Source organism: Lactuca virosa, chromosome 2, assembly GCF_052849685.1.
Source record: "Lactuca virosa cultivar CGN04683 chromosome 2, Lactuca_virosa_CGN04683_v6, whole genome shotgun sequence".
Lineage (NCBI taxonomy): Eukaryota > Viridiplantae > Streptophyta > Magnoliopsida > Asterales > Asteraceae > Lactuca > Lactuca virosa.
In genome coordinates this window covers 309,467,649-309,487,432 of record NC_136427.1, presented here as the reverse complement: position 1 = coordinate 309,487,432, position 19,784 = coordinate 309,467,649, and the positions used below count along the sequence as shown (strand labels likewise).

The 19,784-nt window shown below is 36.3% G+C and overlaps 1 protein-coding gene and 1 long non-coding RNA gene across 3 annotated transcripts; one reads left to right on the top strand and one right to left on the bottom strand.

Annotated features, from left to right (window-relative positions):
- Nucleotides 1–4,534: 4,534 nt before the first annotated feature.
- LOC145161639 (Pectinacetylesterase family protein) lies at nt 4,535–18,708 on the bottom strand. Its single transcript, XM_079081206.1, has 12 exons — nt 18,224–18,708; nt 17,903–17,985; nt 9,256–9,385; nt 6,449–6,528; nt 6,239–6,325; nt 5,997–6,121; nt 5,771–5,831; nt 5,618–5,674; nt 5,451–5,528; nt 5,218–5,323; nt 4,990–5,141; nt 4,535–4,911 (listed from the first exon to the last, which is right to left on the bottom strand). The coding sequence occupies exons 1-12, from the start codon at nt 18,351–18,353 to the stop codon at nt 4,780–4,782; spliced, it is 1,221 nt and encodes a 406-aa protein (XP_078937332.1). The 5' UTR covers nt 18,354–18,708; the 3' UTR covers nt 4,535–4,779.
- LOC145161640 (uncharacterized) lies at nt 5,013–6,003 on the top strand. 2 transcript variants are annotated; one of them, XR_013738577.1, is made up of 4 exons: nt 5,013–5,119; nt 5,194–5,317; nt 5,467–5,659; nt 5,777–6,003. It is a non-coding gene; the product is annotated as an uncharacterized LOC145161640 (long non-coding RNA). The 2 variants fall into 2 exon arrangements; XR_013738578.1 differs by having other exon boundaries at nt 5,194–5,339.
- Nucleotides 18,709–19,784: the final 1,076 nt, after the last annotated feature.

Sequence of the window (19,784 nt, the reverse complement as noted above, 5' to 3'; positions counted from 1 at the left end):
GGACTTGCGATTGAGTTACTGGTGGCCGTGCATGAAGCGAGAAATCTCTTAGTATGTTGAGAAGTGCTTGACCTGCAGGATGGTCAAGGTCGAGCACCAGAGGCCGCATGGCAAGCTACAGCCTCTGTAGATTCCCATGTGGAAATGGGAACAGATCACGATGGACTTCATCACCAAGCTACCGAGAACGATGAAGGGGTTCGACACTATTTGGGTCATCGTAGATCGATTGACCAAGAGTTCTCATTTTCTGCCCATTCGGGAGAGCTCGTCGGCCGAGAAGCTGGCTGACCTGTATATACGCGTGATTGTCACTCACCATGAGGTTCCGGTCTCTATCGTCTTAAACTGTGATGTTCGGTTTACCTCCCGATTTTGGCAGAAGTTCCACGAGAACTAGGCACACGGCTGCACTGCAGTACAACCTATCATCCGCAGACGGACGGCCAAAGCGAGCGGACTATACAGACTCTTGAGGACATGTTGAGAGCATGTGTTATTGACTTCGGTGGGAGCTGTGACTCCTACCTACCCCTTACAGAGTTCTCCTACAACAACAGCTTTCACTCTAGCATTGGTGCTCCACCATATTAGCTGTTGTATGGGCGGAGATGTCGCACCCCATTCTGTTGGGGTGAGGTGGGTCACAGGGTGATGGGTCGGACCGAGGTAGTCCTGTAGACTACCGATATGATTCAGCAGATTAGACAGCGGCTGTAGACCGCACAGATTCGGTAGAAGAGCTACGCCGACCAACGCCAATCTGCGTCGAAGTTTCAGGTCGGTGACATTGTACTCCTGAAGGTCTCACCCTGGAAGGGTGTGATCCGCTTCAGGAAGAGGGGGAAATTGGGTCCCCGATACATTGGGCCATTCATGGTCATTATCAGGGTTGGCAAGGTAGCTTACATACTAGATCTTCCTGAGGAGCTCAGTCAGATCCACAGTACCTTACACGTTTCACAATTGCGGAAGTGCGTTCTGGACAAGGAGACGGTGGTGTCATTAGATGATATTCAGCTCGATGAGCACCTGAACTACGTAGAGAGGCCAGTGGCCATTCTGGAAAGGAAGGTGAAGGTTCTGCGGAACAAGGAAGTGCCTTTGGTAAAGGTACAATGGGAGCACCGGAGGGGATCTGAGTGGACTTGGGAGCCGGAGGCTGAGATGCAGGAGCATTATCCGGAGTTGTTTGCTGCAGCAGACTTCGGGGACGAAGTCTAGCTCAAGTGGGGGAGAGTTGTAACAACCCGACTCCCAGGTATATATCTTTACAGTTTTATGTCCATATCAGAAGATCTACTCGACGAGTTGGTGCTTAGACTCGACGAGTAGGGACGCGTTTGGCCACGTGGTTTAAGTGACCAACTCGACGATTCGGTGAACCCGACTCGGCGAGTTAGAGCTGGAATGAGAAACCCTAATCCCCGGGGTTTTGCACCCTATTTAAAGGATCCTTTGCCCCCTTAGCCTCCCCTTACAGCCCCTTTGTGAGTCCAGAAACCCTAAATCGCCGTTTTTCTCTCTTTTTGTGTGATATTAAGCCTTGTGGTGAATTGTGGAAGGAAGATCTTGAAGTACTCAAGCTTGGAACAAGAGGAAGGATGTAGATCCGAGTTCTTTTTCATCTTAGCACCGTTTTTGAGGTAACAAGTTGTTACCTTGACCTTATTCTATCTAGATCTATGCATGTATGAGATTAGGGCCACTTTGGCAATGTTGATATGTTATTTTGGGTATTAGGCGTGATCTGAAGTTGCAACTTCAGATCTAGGCTTATCATGGTCTGTAAGATCATAAAGTTTCAGCCTTTAGTGAGTTAATACCTTCTTCATCCCTTAGAACCTTTCTTTAGCTTGAATTGGGCCATTATCACTTTGCATGTACGTAAAGTTTGCAACTTTACGTAAGAAGTATGCCTTAAGAGCTTAGATCTGCATTATGGAGCTTTAAAGTAGCTTAAAAATCGTCTGGATGGAGAAAGAACTGAAGGGACTCAACGAGTTGCATGGCCAACTCGGCGAGTCCGATGAAGATTGTCGTGCAAGGACTTCTGCATGGACTCAGCGAGTCAGTAGGGTGACTCGGCGAGTCAGCTAGGGTTTTCCCGACATTTGGACATGCATGAACTCGGCGAGTTGTAGGAAAACTCGACGAGTCAACAGGGGATTTCACGACTTCTCGAGTTCAGGAAGGACTCGACGAATCGGTGAACTGCACTCGATGAGTAGGGTCAACATGGAATGTTGACCTTGACCGTTGACCTAGACTTTGACCAAGGGTTGACTAGTTGACTTCTGGGGTATTTTGGTAAATTGGAAATTTATGGAAATGATTTTATGGTAAATATAGGTGGTGGAGTTTGTGGCCGTGGTTCGAGGGTTTGAGTTTATCACTTCGATTCCTCAGTTGAGAGGTGAGTTATCCTCACTATATTAACAGGGTCTAAGGCACCAATGACGGCCCTTATCGGATTAGTATCCGGATTTATTGCATGATATGTTTATTGATTTACATCCTGGTAGTTAGGATGGTGATATTCTTAGTGACCTGGTTAGGTCGGTATCCCGGTATATAGGATGATGCTATGTTAGTGACCGGTTAGGTCTGTGTCCTGGTTATAGGATGTTGCTATGATTGATGATCTGTTAGATCGGTTGCCTGTTATATATGCTAGCGTATGATATTATGTGCACATGTTTGTTCGATTGGGGATTGGGTTGAGGCGGTCCTGCTTTGTGCTGAAGGCCAACATACCCAGGGCGGTCCGGATAGACTACAGGCCCATGAGGGCTTGTTAGTCAGACTGAAGGCCCGACGAGCGGTCCGGATAGGCTGTAGACCCTGCGAGGCGGTCCAGACGTGTCAAATGCTCGGAGAGCGGTCCAGATAGGCTGAAGGCCTGCGAGGCGGTCCAGTCAGGCTGAAGGCTCATTATGCATGTTGTTCGTTTATATGTTATTGATATGTTTATGGCGTTGGTATTTTGGGGGTAACTCACTAAGCTTTCGAGCTTACATTTATCGGTTATTGTTTCAGGTACTTCGGATGATCGCGGGAAGGCGAAGGCGTGACCGTACACTTCTTCGATTTATGATTATGATTTCTGGGAACTCTGATATGATACTATTTTGAAAACGAAATGTAATAATTTAATGATTTTAAATGTTTTTAAAATTTCAAATTTGACATGATTTTTATGGTTGTTACATAATCGAAGGAAGCCACCTGACCCACAATACGCTCACTCTTCTGCCGCTCTTCCTTCATAGCCTCGACCTGAGCCTCACGAATCCGCTCCAAAAGTGGATTAATCACGGTCATCCTCAAACATATATCCCTGATCGGAGTCACGACCGCCTTGCGGCTGAGAGCATCGACCACCACGTTGACCTTCCCCGTGTGATAAAGGATCTCGCAATCATAATCGTTCACCACATCGAACCATCGACGCTGCCTCATATTCAGATTTGGTTGATCCATCACGTACCGTAGGCTCTTGTGATTCATGTAAATAGTACATCAGACCCCATAAAGGTAATGTCGCCAAATCTTGAGGGCGAAAACCGCGGCCCCCGATTCCAAATCATGAGTCGGATAATTCGTCTCATGAGGCTTCAGCTGCCTCGAAGCGTAAACGATCACGCGACTCCTCTGCATCAATACTGCTCCCAAACTCATGATCGACGCATCACAATAGGAGAGGTTCTTAGTTCTCAACCACCACCGATAGTAAATTCGTAGAGATAGAACCAGATCGTACAACTTTCACATTCAAGCAAAAGGAATGAGATTAACATCCCTACTTCTTTGGTTTAAAGTATCTACTCGGGAAGTCAGGCGAAGGAAAAAGACCATTTGGCTTGAGGTGGTGAGTAGAAAGGGGTCGATTATCTATCTATGACACATCAGATGAGTCAATTGCATCTACTATTACTTGATGAAAAGAATCCACCCTCAACTGAGAATCATGAGAAGCAGTACTGGTTGAAGGATCGGCAGAAATCTGTATGTGCTGAGAAGTCTTTTTATTATTTATTAAAATAAAAAGATAACAAAGTCCTCAACACCCTCCGGCAGCGTCAAAATTTGTGTCTCGCATAACCGTTGTCTCAAGGTCTCAAGAGCTGCCTGCTGCTTAGACCCCAGCGAAATGTAACCGTCTTCTTTGTCAACCGAGTCAAAGGAACAACTATCTTGGAGAAATCTTGGATAAACCTCCGATAATAACCTGCTACACCGAGGAAACTTCTAATTTCAGATGGAGACCTCGGAACCTCCCACCGCATCACGGCCTTCGGAGTTGTGTCTATTCAAATTTCAACAACCAACTACTTCTTGACTCTATTTATTTTACTTTTTTGTTTTCTAGATTCTACGTCGATTTTAATATTTATCGAGTATTAGGTCATAAAAATGTAAATTGAAATCAATTGCAGATTCATATTTTAGCACGGAAAACATTTAACTATTTAAGATAAATGTGAAAGAGAGTTAGAGAGATATTACTTAGCTAAAAGATAAAAAAACAAGATCAAAGAACAAGCCCACTCACTTAACAGGGGCTAACTTGTGTATTGTAATTAGTAATTACAGCATATTTTGAGGTTTGAAGAATGAATGATAATATAATATGGGCTAATTTGTGTATTCTAATTGGTAATTACTGTTGTTGTCATCTGTATCTGGTGTCTTCCATTCCATTGCCAAGTTATTCCTTTTTGAAGGTATTGTATGTATAATCAATCCACTGATTTGATGGGAGGTTCGAGTATACTACTAAACATGATCGTATTGGTGTTCGTTAGCACCAATGAGATTGTGACAGGTGGTATCGCAGGGATATGGGCAATCAACTTTTATAGAAACATTTCTTCCGAAGTACCAATCACCAACTGATTCCGCAATTGTCTGGATAATGTTTGAAAATGGATTAATAATTCATTAAAAGCAGATTTATACAACAATAACAAACAACAAATAAGAAACCTGATTATGCAATTGTGGGGAGTCGGGTGCAAACCATGTGTCTTGTGATTCACTTTGGCAGTGAGCGAAACATGAATTTATAAACGTTCCTCCTCCTCTTCTTGAATAGAACACGAATGACCTCAGAGCTGTAAGCATCTCAACCCTGAAAGCTAAACAAAATGAAAACATTCTAAGTAATTTGTATTAACTTTTTAAAACTAGTCTTTGTAGAAACAAATCAAGAACCTTGCAGAACGCTTATTTGGTTAGGAAGGCATTCTTTTGGATTCAGTTTGCAATGATTCCAATGTCCACGTGGATCAGCAGATGGTGGAACTAATATGTGGTGAAACTGTCACAAAACACATGTTAATTAGAATTCTTTCTTGCTTATATCAATTTAGCACAAGTGAAATATGGTGTCAGTAAGGCTAGGGTTATTTTCGATGATAATAAGTGTAATGATATATCTATCTTACTTGGTATACATCGTAGGCGGAGTTTAAGATGAAAACTGGAGGCGTTATGTACTTCAACAGATACTGAGGGAAGATGCACTGCCAATTAACAAATGTCAAAATAATTTTCAGTTTATGAAGAAAATCGAAAGAAAAGAAGAGAGTGTAAGCTATTAATGAACAATTACTTGTTTGGGATCAGTGATAGAAGTCGTGCAATTCTCATCCAGGTTCTGTTCTATTCCCTGTCAGAAAAAATACCTTTTATTGTTTCTGTTCTGTACAAAAATATCAAAGAAATGAATTTATTTACTATATTTTAAATTAGTTTGTTGGGGTACCTGTAGAGTGACAAGATGCTGAAAGAAAGTTCTCTGGGTGTGGTTCATGGTGATATCTGGTCTGCAACCCGAAAAGGCGAAAATCAAAAAGAATATATATATATATATATATATATATATATATATATATATATATATATCAATTAATTAAAGCAAAACTTGGAATCCGGAAGTATTAATTAATATTTAATAAGTAAAAAGTAGTGTTATATATATAAGAACATACGAGTCCATGAAAAATCCAGCATCACCCAGACATTTGACAGTGGTGGTATTTGGTAGATAAGTGGTGAAGTTATTGCAATGCAAGTAGGATGCTAAACCCCCAGCTGAACACCCAGAAAGCAAAGCCTGGAAAATTTAAGTCAACATATATACAAAAAGTAATACTACTATAAATATTAAGATGATGAACTTCATTAATTATTGAGTAGATTTTGAATTGAGGTGTATTGTATTTGTATATACCTTGTTAGCAAACCTCATGCCTTTTGGCAGAAGATCTTCAATAATTGCTTTCCAAATCCGCTGCCCTCGGAAAAACAGAACTAATGTCTGTTTTTGAAGAAAATGTTAGAATGTTGGTATTATTAGCAGAAAGATTACAGTATGTATTTGTTAATGATAAGAAATAAGTGGTAAACAATGAAACTATTTAAGTCATATTTATTATTGTACCCCATTGTCAAACTTATTATCCCCAGCAAAAGATCCTCCATCGCAGTATCGAAGCTTCACACGATTCCAGTTGTAAAAATCTGCTTATCATAAATGAATTTGTCTCATGTAAGCATATGCTTATTGGTGTCTTCATAAATGTAGATAAGGAATATAATTAAAGATGATTTATGGTTTATTTTCATGTGTGAATTACTTTAGTTTGGGATATGGATAAGAATGAAAAAATTAATAGATATCTTGGTAAGCGAAAAAGTTTCACGGATTATATCTAAAAATAAAAAAATGCCACTTTTGGTTATGGAGTGGAAGATTAATATTAAAAAGTTGATGAACTACTACTATGTGTCGATGTAACTGAATCTACAGTTTGTAGCAAGTGTGTGGGTAGCACTATAAAAGGAAGATTTTGTAGGAGGCAGAAGTTGGCTGTTTGAATTTTGGCCCTAGATTTATTGTTTAATAAGTATACATTTATTATAGAATATAGTAAAAAGAAGATAGTTTGTCTGTGGTCCTTCTTGTGGTAGGTCACGCCCCATTTTGGTTATTTTTGCCTATCATTTCGCTGTACTCAAGAATGAAACATGTAATGTGTTTCAAGTGCATTCACATTAAGCCTCATGTTTATGGGACAAAAATTATAGTAATTTTAGTTGTCCAGTGTAACAAAAACGGTCTTAAAAAAACCAGTGACAATCATGTTAGGGACCTCGTTTTTCTTATTCATTAACTAATGTATGGATAAAGTGATTGAATGGGTAATGATAAAAGTGTATGCATAAGGTTTTTTTTCTACTCACAGAATAATTTACTCTTGCATTCCAATGAACAATTTTCAAAATTTTCATCAATTTTAACTTGAGAGAAGTTGAATGGAAAAAATAAGGACAACTAGGTCAAAGATTGGTGGCTTAGTACATTAAGCAAGTTTTTTGACTTAACCCATTGAGTCACTCCAGATTAAGTCAAAAAAACAATCATGTATTATCAATTACTATGTATTAGGTGTTAAAACTACAAAGCTGTGAAAAAGAACAGTGAGAAGTATAACATTGCAGTAAAAAGAACACTGATAACATTGCAGTTGACCATTGTCCATTAGATTCTGTAATGAAATATGACAGGAAGAAACAGAGTAATATAGGTAAATGACGTTGGTACCCTTCCATTTGTAACCCTACAATAGTGGAAGTTTAAGAAGGTAAGGGTAGTATTGAGTTTTCAGAGTGTCCAACCAGATAAAGGTGGGACAAAAGGCTTAGTGGAGGCAAGGTGAAAGCTGGAAGAGGAAAGGAAAAGAAATCCAGTAGCTGTCTACAATAATTAAACACGTGAATAGGACAAATAGAATTTGCGCGGGAGCACATGGTATGCTGCTTTATTTATGGTTGAATTAATTTACTTTTGGATTTCAAGAATTCTTAGAAAACTATATCAATATTGGATAAATTATTATATGATACAAAACTATATACTTTGTATTTCGTTGCTAGTTATTCTTTCTTTGAATTCTAGTTAATTACAATGTAGGAAAGAGTGAATAAACAACAGTGAGAGGCATTACCTTTTTATACTTATTTTTGAAACAAAAATGGTAAATCGGTCAAGCAATTTAAAAACAATTATACAAAATCATGATACGGTATTCAATTTAGGCATGAAACTGGCATGAGCTTTATAGGCCAGGTCCCACCATCCTTTGTGTCATTGGACATAATACATAATCCAAAAAAACATATATCTGCTATTTATATCTAAATATAATGTATATAAAAGCATATCATATCTTTTTTTTTTTTTTTCTATATCTTACCTTTTGGCATGGATGGACAAAATATTACTTTATTAAGTACTTATTTTTTAATATACTAAAAATGTGTTAGAATTTTGTTATTATAAAGCAAGTAGGAATGAAATATATCATTCTTTTTGTTAATTATTTTCTCATTCAATAGTTCAATGTGCATTAAACTTCAAATTGATTGTAGAGTAAAATACATAAAAATACAACCTATTATGCAACTATATTCGCAAAAACTCGTATATTATTATTTTTATTTAGAATAAGAAAACATTATCTTTTTACCAATCAATTTATCCAAATTTCAAGTAAAACCCTATTAATCAATATCATTTTAAATGAACTTACAATTGTGGCCAATGAGGGATGACATAGATGTTCAATGTTATTGTATTTTATCAAAAGGTAAAACTCGATAGAGATGTTATGTGGCTGGTGTGATATGGTTGGCGATCAAGTTTTACCTCATGATAAGTTATAAAATGTCAAATGGATGACAAAGACGACCCATGACATCAACCACATCACATTTAAATGCTACATCACTTAAATAAGAATGATTAATAGGTTTTTACTAAAAATTTGGATAAATTTGGTAGATAAATATAAGACGTGTCTAATGTTTTTAATAAAATAATATAAGAGTTTTTTCATATATAGATGAATAATAGGTCCTCGTTTTCAGTATTTTACCTTTATTGCATGACAATTTATCATTCCGTATGATTGAATTTAATCTATTCTAGAAAGACAAAACTTTAAACTTCCATCCATGTACCATATTGTAATGGTCCCTCACTTAATAAAGTCGGTTTTTTTGTTTTCCATAATCCTAGTAACGTCTAGAGTTTATTGGGACCATCATTTATTTTGTTTTTGTTATCAAGGAAACGAAAGTCTAGAGTTGAAGTTTACAAACATCTTAATCATATCCATTAATACAAAAGCATTGGATGATAAAAACAAGTTAAAAGTAACAAGAAAATTAGGAAAACAACATTACCAGGATTGTGAACGGGGTTATCACTGAGAATGCCAGAGAATGTCTCTAATTTGTTCATTAGTCTTGTTGATCCACGACGGGTTTTAGCTCTCTCTGCACATGTTTCGATATCATTACACCACCCACCACCCTATCATTACCATTTCAAACCACTAATTATCATTATTATAAACATATAATGGACCCCACAAACGAAACTCTTGTTCGATATGCAACGTTATATTTGTATCAATGGAACAAAAATGTAATAACTACTTAATAAAGTAGTTTCCCTTACAATAATGATGAATTCAATACGAATCATAAATTTCGGAAAAGTAATCCATACATTTATGGATTTAAAGTTAGTGCTTGGTTATTATGTTTTTGCTTAAAAACCCATCAATCTGCATAAGTCATTTCAAGAAAGAGAGAAACGTACATCTTTCCCTAACTTGGTTATATATGGGGTCATTGTATTTTTGTTCTTTACAAAATCTCAAACTAAAATACTAATCATCTATAAATTATTACTCCATAAAGACAAGATTACATAAACAGTCCCACTCGTTTCCGAATTTGTTAGGATGGTCCCTGACTTTTTTTCTTGACGGGAATAATTTGTATGGTTTCAATTTTTTGCATAGTTGGTCATTTATCCATATAAAATGACTTTTATACCCTTTTAATTATCTTTTACTTTATTTATTTAATTACAATCTATGTTGATATTAAACTACAATAGGCCCACCATACCCATCCCACCTCACCCTACCCATCTCCCTTCTTCTCCTTTTATCTTATCTCCTCCTATTCTCTTTCCCATCACCACAACCACCATCAAAATCCCATACACGCCACACAATCCCCTCAAAATTCTCTAAAAAGTTGATAAGAAGTTTTTTCGAAGTAGGTAGTCGACGTGGGGAAGATCAAGCTTCTACTGCCATATCAAGCTCCCACTAACAAAGGGGAGTGATCGACATAGCTGAGGGAGTCGGCACATTGAGCTTCCACTACTACATCAAGAACGAAATATGATAACTGAAGGAGGTGGAGGAAGGGTTCAACATCAAGCGTGGTGGCGATGGTGTTATGTTTTGATGTCGTTGAATATGGATCAATAAAGGAGATTCTGTTGTAAAATACGACGGATCCAAATTGACTTAAATAATATTAGCTCAATGCGGAATGGGATCAAAAGTTATCAAAGCGTAATAATCACAACGTAATACAAATAAAATAAATAGAATAGAGACACAGTAATTTACGTGGAAACCCAAATCGGGAAAAAACCACGGGCGGAGGAAGCCGAGAAACAATTCACTATAATTTGCAGTGTTTACAGGGATTATGAAAGAGATTACAAATAGAGTGGGAGAGCTAAAATACACGGTGGTGTATAAGTATATATATTTAATGCTTTTCTATATATACTTTGATTTTGGTTCGTGTGTTTATGATGAAAATGGCTTAGGCTATTTATAGCCAAGAATATCACACGTGAAGAGAAGAAAAATGTGCCGTCCAAAATTGTAGGCGCCTAATATTTTACCACCGTCCATTCTTCATTCAAATTCACATATATATTACTATAATATTAACCACCGTCCATTCTCATTTCCAAATTCACACTTATATTACTATTCATAGTCAAACTATGAATAGTAAATGATAAGTTACGGAAATAACCCCTGAACTATTTGCCACTTGCTAATTTTGGAGGTAACTTTTCCACAATCTCCACCTTGACATCAAAATTAAGCAAGTCATGCTTTACGATTAGTCAAAACCTATAGCTCTTCAAACTCTACAACTTCCATAAGAACCTGCAATTTTATATAGAGAAAAAATTGTTTCCGAAAAAATAAATAATACTTCCTCCACCTACGAGCCTTCAGGCTCAACTGCGATCAGAAACACCCACCATGTCCAAACATAATTTGAACTTGGCTATAGGAAGACTTTTAGTGAACATATCAGCGGGATTATAATCTGTATGAATCTTGTCCACAACACAATCGCCTTTTTCAATGATATCCCGCACAAAATGATAATGAATATCAATATGCTTTGTTCGGTCATGAAACATTTGATCTTTACTCAAGAAGATAGCACTCTGGTTGTCACAGAAAACTGTGGTCACCTTTATTCTATCATCGAGTTCTCCAAATAACCCTTTCAACCAGATATCTTCCTTAACTGCTTCTGTAATCGCCATGTACTCTGCCTCGGTAGAAGACAGGGCAACTGTAGACTGTAACTGGGCTTTCCAACTAACAGCACAACCATTTAGAGTAAACACATACCCTGTAATTGATCTTCGTTTATCCAAATCTTTGCCATAATCTAAATCAACATATCCGAACACCCCAGTGTTAGATTTATCAAAACGTAAACACATAGAAGACGTACCGCGTAAATAACGAAAAATCCATTGTACTGCTTTCCAGTGTTCTTTCCCCGGGTTCGCCATGTATCTACTAACCATGCTAACAGCATAAGCCAAATCAGGGCGCGTGCAGATCATAGCATACATCAAAGATCCAACAGCACTAGAGTATGGAACACGTGCCATGTAAGCCATATCAGTCTCATTAGTAGGACTCAAAGCGGATGATAGCTTGAAATGAGCTGCAAAAGGTGTGTTGACAGACTTTGCTTCGTGCATACTGAAGCGTCTTAGGACTTTCTCAATATAACTTTTCTGAGAAAGATGCAAGATCCTAGACTTCCTGTCACGAATAATTTCCATACCTAAAATCTTTTTGGCAGCTCCTAAGTCCTTCATTTCAAATTCAGCTTTCAACTGGTCTTTTAACTTCTGAATCTCCTTCATATCTTTTGCTGCAATCAACATGTCATCCACGTACAAGAGTAAGTAGATCTTTGAACCATTGTCACCTTTCTTAAAATAAACACAGCTATCATAGGTGCACCTGCTGAATTTGTGACTGGTCATGAAAGAATCGAACCTCTTGTACCATTGTCTAGGAGACTGCTTGAGGCCATAAAGAGATTTGTTCAACTTGCATATGTAGTTCTCCTTTCCAGGAACTACAAAACCTTCAGGTTGTTGCATAAAAATCTCTTCCTCAAGCTCACCATTTAGGAAAGTTGTAGTGACATCAAGTTGTTCTAACTCAAAATCGTTAGAAGCAACCAACCCCAACAACACACGAATGGAAGTATGTTTGACAACTGGGGAATAAATGTCAGTATAATCAATACCAGGAATCTGACTGTAGCCTTTAGCTACTAACCGAGCTTTGTATCTTGGTTTATCATTTGGGTTGACAGGTTCCTTGAGCTTGTAGACCCACTTGCATTTAACTGGTCTCTTCCCTTTCGGAATAGGAACTAAATTCCAAGTACTGTTTCGCTGCAAGGATTCCATCTCATTTTGCATAGCGAGCATCCAATCATTTGAGTCTTCAGATTTGATAGCCTCGTCATAATTTGCAGGCTCCGTTGCAGACTCAATATTATCAGCAACAATAAAAGCATAGGCAACCAAATCAGATTCAGCATACCTCTTCGGAGGAATAATCTGTCTTCTCGGTCTATCTCTTGCAATGCTTGGAGTAGTAGCTTGTGGTTGTGAAGGTGTTGAATCTTCACCAACAACATGCTCATCCGACGAAGAAAAATCTTGATGCTGATTTGTACTCTGATTAGTGGTAGGTGAAGTAGGAAGCTCCACCTCCATTTGAGCATTCTCTTTATTTGCTTCGGATGATACATCTGATGCATCTGTTCTTTTAGAAGAGTCAGCAACTGGTTGAATTATAGCAGACTCATCAAAAGTAACATCTCTTGAGATGATAATTTTCTTCAAATCAAAGCTCCATAACTTGTAACCCTTTACACCTTGATTGTACCCAAGAAAAACGCATTTGATTGCTCTTGGTTCTAGCTTCCCATTGTCAACTCGTGCATACGCTGGACATCCGAATGGTTTTAAATCTGAATAATTGGTAGGTTTACCGGACCATAACTCAAACGGAGTTTTCTTCTCGATTGCTCGTGACGGTGATCGGTTGATAACATAGCAAGCAGTCGAAGCAGCCTCCGCCCAAAAAGACTTTGGCAATTTGGAATTAGAAAGCATACACCGGACCTTCTCCATAATGGTGCGATTCATCCTTTCAGCTACACCATTTTGTTGAGGTGAATGGACTACTGTGCGATGTCGAGTAATGCCTTCCTTTTGACAATAGACATTAAACTCTTCTGAGCAAAACTCAAGTCCATTATCCGTACGAAGATACTTTACCACCAGACCTGATTGCTTTTCAACCTGAACTTTCCAATTTCTGAAGGTAGAGAAAACGTCTCCTTTATTTTTTAAGAAGAAAGACCACACCTTCCTGGAGAAATCATCAATAATAGTGAGCATATAAATAGCTCCACCTTTTGAAGGAACTCGAGCCGGTCCCCACAAATCCGAGTGAACATAATCAAGTGGTCCTTTCGTTGTATGGATACCACTTGCAAACCTCACTCGTTTTGCCTTGCCATATACACAGTTTTCACAGAAATCCAAATCAACAATCTTTTGTTGACCAAGTAAACCTCTTCGACTCAATTCTGACATGCCTTGAAAACTCATATGGCCGAGTCGAAGGTGCCAAAGACGGGACTGATCTGGATCAGAAAAAGACTTTGACACAACAGCAGCATCACTCGAAATTGTTTGCCCGTCAAGAAAGTAAAGATCTGAGGTTTTTCGTTCGGCTCTCAGTTTGTCGGAACCGTCTTTGAATACCCTGAGAACTCCACTTTTACCAGCAAACTCGTATCCCTTTTTGTCAAAGGAACTGAGAGATAACAAGTTTCTTCTGAGGTCAGGAACATATCTAACATCCCCCATGGTTCGAATAACTCCGTCAAACATACGGATCCTGACTGAACCATGTCCAAGAACTGGACATGTAGTATTGTTACCCATCAACACATAGCCCTGGTTAACCTTTTCAAATGTGTAAAACCAACTTTTGTTGTGACACATATGAAAAGTACAACCAGAGTCGAGTATCCAATCACCAGTGGAATCCAGTTTATCTGAATAAACTGTCAAAAGTTCTCCAATACCTTCGACCTCAGCTAGATCGGCTTCACCCGAAGTGCTAGCTTGTTTACCATTTGCTGCCGTCTTCTCTTTTTCTTTGTTCTTCAACTTGAAGCATTCTTCAAGCACATGTCCCTTCTTGTGACAATAGTTGCAAAACTTTCGTTTGCCTTTTGACTTAGATCTGGTTCTGTTGGAAGATTGAGAAGTTCTACTTCTCTCTGTTGTTCTTCCTCTGGCATTCAAACCTTCGGCTTTAGCATCACTTGAACCACCACCAGTAATATGCTTCATCTTCTCTTTGGAATCCAAAGCTGTATAGACTTCATCTAAAACTAGAGTGTCACGGCTATAGATAATAGTATCATGAAAATGGCTATAGGATTCTGGCAACGACGATAGTAAGAATAGAGCCAAGTCTTCATCTTCATACTGAACATCCATATTCTCTAAGTTATTTACTAACTCTTTAAATGTGGATATATGTTCAGCTAAAGAGCCTCCTTCAATCATCTTGAGATTGAACAACCGTTGCTTCAAATGCAACTTGTTTGGTAAGCTCTTGGTCATCAACAGTTGTTCCAACTTTAGCCATAAAGAAGCCGCTGACGTTTCTTTTAGAACATCTTGCAAAACATCGTTTGACAAGTGCAAACGAATCTGGGATAAAGCCTTCAGATCTTTCATCTCCTTTTCTTCTTCGGTCCATGTATCGGGCATCATATTGAAACCCAAGAGCGCCTTGTGTAAATCCATCTGAATGAGAATGTCTCTCATCTTTATTTGCCACAACGGAAATCGGGTGTTACGATCCAGTAGTGGAATATCGTATTTTACCGAAGACATGATTAATTACTTGATAAAATGATCCCAACGAGCTAATATCACAATCTGGATGCTCTGATACCAATTGTTGTAAAATACGACGGATCCAAATTGACTTAAATAATATTAGCTCAATGCGGAATGGGATCAAAAATTATCAAAGCGTAATAATCACAACGTAATACGAATAAAATAAATAGAATAGAGACACAGTAATTTACGTGGAAACCCAAATCGGGAAAAAACCACGGGCGGAGGAAGCCGAGAAACAATTCACTATAATTTGCAGTGTTTACAGAGATTATGAAAGAGATTACAAATAGAGTGGGAGAGCTAAAATACACGGTGGTGTATAAGTATATATATTTAATGCTTTTCTATATATACTTTGATTTTGGTTCGTGTGTTTATGATGAAAATGGCTTAGGCTATTTATAGCCAAGAATATCACACGTGAAGAGAAGAAAAATGTGCCGTCCAAAATTGTAGGCGCCTAATATTTGACCACCGTCCATTCTTCATTCAAATTCACATATATATTACTATAATATTAACCACCGTCCATTCTCATTTCCAAATTCACACTTATATTACTATTCATAGTCAAACTATGAATAGTAAATAATAAGTTACGGAAATAACCCCTGAACTATTTGCCACTTGCTAATTTTGGAGGTAACTTTTCCACAGATTCGTTTAAGGAGATTGTGTAAGGATTGGTTATAGGGTGTTGTGAGATTAATTAAAATTAGATATAGAATTATTTTAAAGGTATACAAATTATAAAAAATGATAATCTGTATTTAGTAAGGATATAATAGTAATTTTAAACCAAACGTGAAATAAAAAGAAGGTGTATGGACCAACTATCCAAGAACCTAAAACCATAAAGACCATCTTCATAAACATAAATATTAAAGACTAAATCTATGAATTTTTATAAAATACAAAGACCATTTATAAAAGTATGCCGATTATAAATTAGCAATGTGATTTAAATTCAATGTCTTACAAGTCATAATTTCAAAAAAAAAGTAAATAAATAAAACACTAATTTTCAATATTTTTAACATAACTTTTTCTATTTAAAAAAATGACATGAGTCACGACCAAAAAGTTTGTCAAATATTGATATTTTTTTAGAAGAAATAATTTTTTGTCTTTTTTGCTAAAAAAATTCAAATACCCAAAGATTACCAATAAAAAAAAAGAAAAAAAAACTAGTGTTTTTTATTTAAAAAGGAAAATTATTAGGTTTAACAAGGATAAATCGAAAAATATAAAATGTTTTACAATATTAACCCAAATTATTATGATACGTTCAAAAAACCAAAGACTGTAACTCTAAATGAAGGTAGGAGCAGAAGTTCTTATTTTACTGGAAAGAAACATGTATATCAAATGCAATTTACAAATTTTAAGCAACAAACACATGACTTGTTTGTTTTATAATTTTCTAGCAACAAACAAGTAACTTGGTTTATTTTTACATATCAGTAACAAACCTTTGTACATTGTATAATATGATATGAAAAAGACAAGTTTGAATTTTAAAAATTAGTGTTAAAACATTGATTTGATAATTGCCCATCAATACCATATTGTTACCAGTTGATTTATTATTTCTCAGGTACATCATGTTGTTTTATTTTGTAGAGCAAATTCATCAACAATGAGCTACAGCTACAGCCTACTAAATAATATATTAACTATATAATTGATCTTGTCATGATTAGGTACATCATGTCGTTGTGGTTGTATGAGGAAGCATCTACAAGATGGGTAGGTTGAAAGCATGTGACTAATGATATGTGAATTGATGTGTTTAATTTATTTTATTTAAACTATTACAATAAAAAATTTAAGCAATAAATTTCTTTATCTTGTCAAACATTTATTCCGTATAAAACATAAAACATTTGAATACACACAACTACATATGTAATTTAATTTAATATATTTCTAACTTAATTTAATATATTTTTCTGATCATACTTATGAGTTTTTGACTTCTTGATTTTAAGTGCAAGGAGAAAAAGGGAAGGGGGGAAATTAAAGGGACAAAAGATTTGTTTGTTTTTTCTCTCAATATTTTTTTCCAATTTATTTAGGAAAGAAAATTATAAAAAGTGGAAGATTTAGTAATTCTGTAATTATTTTTTATAACGACAAAATTGTCCCTTTATTATCTTACCATAATTACAATTATCAAATATTTATGACACATACACACACATCTGTGTTACGTCTTTCTCTCTCCTCACAAACACGCACATACACATGTGCATAACAGACATACACACGCAGAAAGCAATACGCTAAACCTTTTCTGTGTCTTAAACTCTTAATCACAATTACAAACCAGCCAACATAGCTCCGCTTGCAGCTATATATTTTTCTATAAAATACATAAAACCATTTTTATATTGAATTTGCATATACTCTTCAAAACATCATAAATGATACACATGATTGTTTTAACTTTCTTACTTCTACTTTTGACCATTTAGTGATCATCAAGTTATAGTCAATTACTGTAAAGTTAATTCTGGAAAAAGTAGAGTAACGCTAAACAACTTCAAACAAGAAAAACATAGATCGCATCGACACACAAAACAAAAAACAAAAAAAAAAAACAACACTCAAACTGAAACCTACTCATATTCGAGTTATCACGACAAAAAGTATTAAAAAAATCGAGAAATATGAGGTGGCATTTGGCAAAAGATCTGGAAAAATGCAAAAGAGCAAAAGAACAAAAAGTGGAAGTACCTCAAATTGCAAAAGCCAGTTGCGAGCTCCGGCGCCGAATCCTCTATGTATATGATAAGCTGGTAAACTACCGTCCAAGCAATCTACACACACAGGCACAGATTCATCATTCCAAAAATACGTAAAACACCTTTAAAAGTTCAAATTCAAATATAATAATAAAAAAATGATCACATGTAAACAGAGATTTCATTATAATTTTGGTATTGATATATATATATATATATATATATATATATATATATATATATATATATATATATATATATATATATATATATATATATATATATATATAAGTAAAATAACATATATACATACAAGCTCCAAGCACCGTAGTGCTGCGAACCACGGTCATGTTCACCAGAAGGCGATCATCGGAAGAAACAGACGTTCCGGCGCATGTTAGCATGGCGATGACGACTAACACAATCGTAACAACCAGCTCCATTTCAGTAAGCTTCTCGATCAACTGTTTTCGATACTAATGAAAGATTTAAAGTGAAAACAAGAAAAACGAAATCCTAACTGTATCTTATATAAATCTCATTGTCGTTTCAGCGCCAGAAAAAAAAAATCGAATTCGGCGCGTTTTTTCTGATACGAAAACAAAATCACTCTCAACAAAATTGGAATAATCGTATCTTCTATGTATTATAAAAAATTCCAAATGATTTATGAGAAAGAAAAGACAAGAAGAAAGACAATAAAGACGAAGAATCAATTTACAGAGAGAGAGAGAGAGAGAGAGAGAGAGAGAGAGAGAGAGAGAGAGAGAGAGAGAGAGAGAGAGAGAGAGAGAGAGAGAGATGAAGAATGAAGAATGAAGAGGAAGGTTTCGGTTTCGAATCTGGGAGATGGGCGGGGACTGGGAAGAGTGAGTTGACGGAAAAGAGAGGCCCCACCGAGTAGAGCGTGGGCCCCACAGTGAATGGATGGGTGAGTGGGGCGGGCCCACGGTCTAGCTTACAGCCCAGTTGATGAAAATTATGAAAGGAAAGTCAAAAATTGAGTACCTGGTTTTGTTGTTGTTATCTTGTTCCGTTTGGTGGTTTGCCTAACAAATTGACAACCAGTCCTTTTATTTTGTGCCTTCGTGGGTGTTATGTGTTTTCAAATGGAATATACCTTATTAGTTATTACTAATTATATACGATGATAAATACAATTTAATTTAATGTTCAAATATTTAGGTATTAATTTTCATTATTTAAGACCAGATATTTACTTTCTTATTCGTTACAGCGCAATTTATTATTAGGAGGTAAATAAATTAATATATTTTGCTTTCCTTTTAAACCAATTTAAGAGATTTGTATCATCTAATTCATGAAAGATTGAAGAGAAAATTCGGATAATAACCAAAAAAGAAGATTGTTTTGAAGAAAATAATCAAGAAAAATTAAATTTTGGAAAATGACCACAGGATCCGTAGAGCACCCTCTGCGGAACCATTAAATGCTCTGCGGATCCTCTGCGGAATTGCTGTTTTTTTATTTTTTTTATTTTTTTTTCGATTTTTCGTTTTTTTTGCGTTTATTTTCGTTTATTAATATTAATTTTTTTTAAATGCACTAATACCTTATGTGATTATGTAAATAATTTGACAAAAAAGGTTAAAAATAATGAACTTATGTTTGATATCGGTCCACAGAACTCTTTGCGAATCTACCCTCTGCGGATCCATTAAAGCCCATGCGGATCCAGCTACAGCTCTGCGGAATGTTGGTTTTTTAATTTTTTTTCGTTTTTTTTGCGTTCACTTTCGTTTATTAATATATTTTTTTAAAATACACTTATACCTTATGTGATTATTATGTAAAAAAATTGACAAAAAAAGGTTAAAAATAATGAAATGTTTTATTAATGGTTTTACAAACGG

What these genes read in the sequence shown, in the direction of transcription:
- LOC145161639 (XM_079081206.1), bottom strand. Translation starts at nt 18,353, where the DNA reads ATGGAGCTGGTTGTTACGATTGTGTTAGTCGTCATCGCCATGCTAACA. An exon ending in GCTGGATTTTTCATGGACTC is followed by an intron (nt 5,832 to 5,996) that starts GTATGTTCTTAT and finishes TTCGGGTTGCAG; the next exon opens with ACCAGATATCACCATGAACC. An exon ending in CTATCACTGATCCCAAACAA is followed by an intron (nt 5,529 to 5,617) that starts GTAATTGTTCAT and finishes GTTAATTGGCAG; the next exon opens with TGCATCTTCCCTCAGTATCT.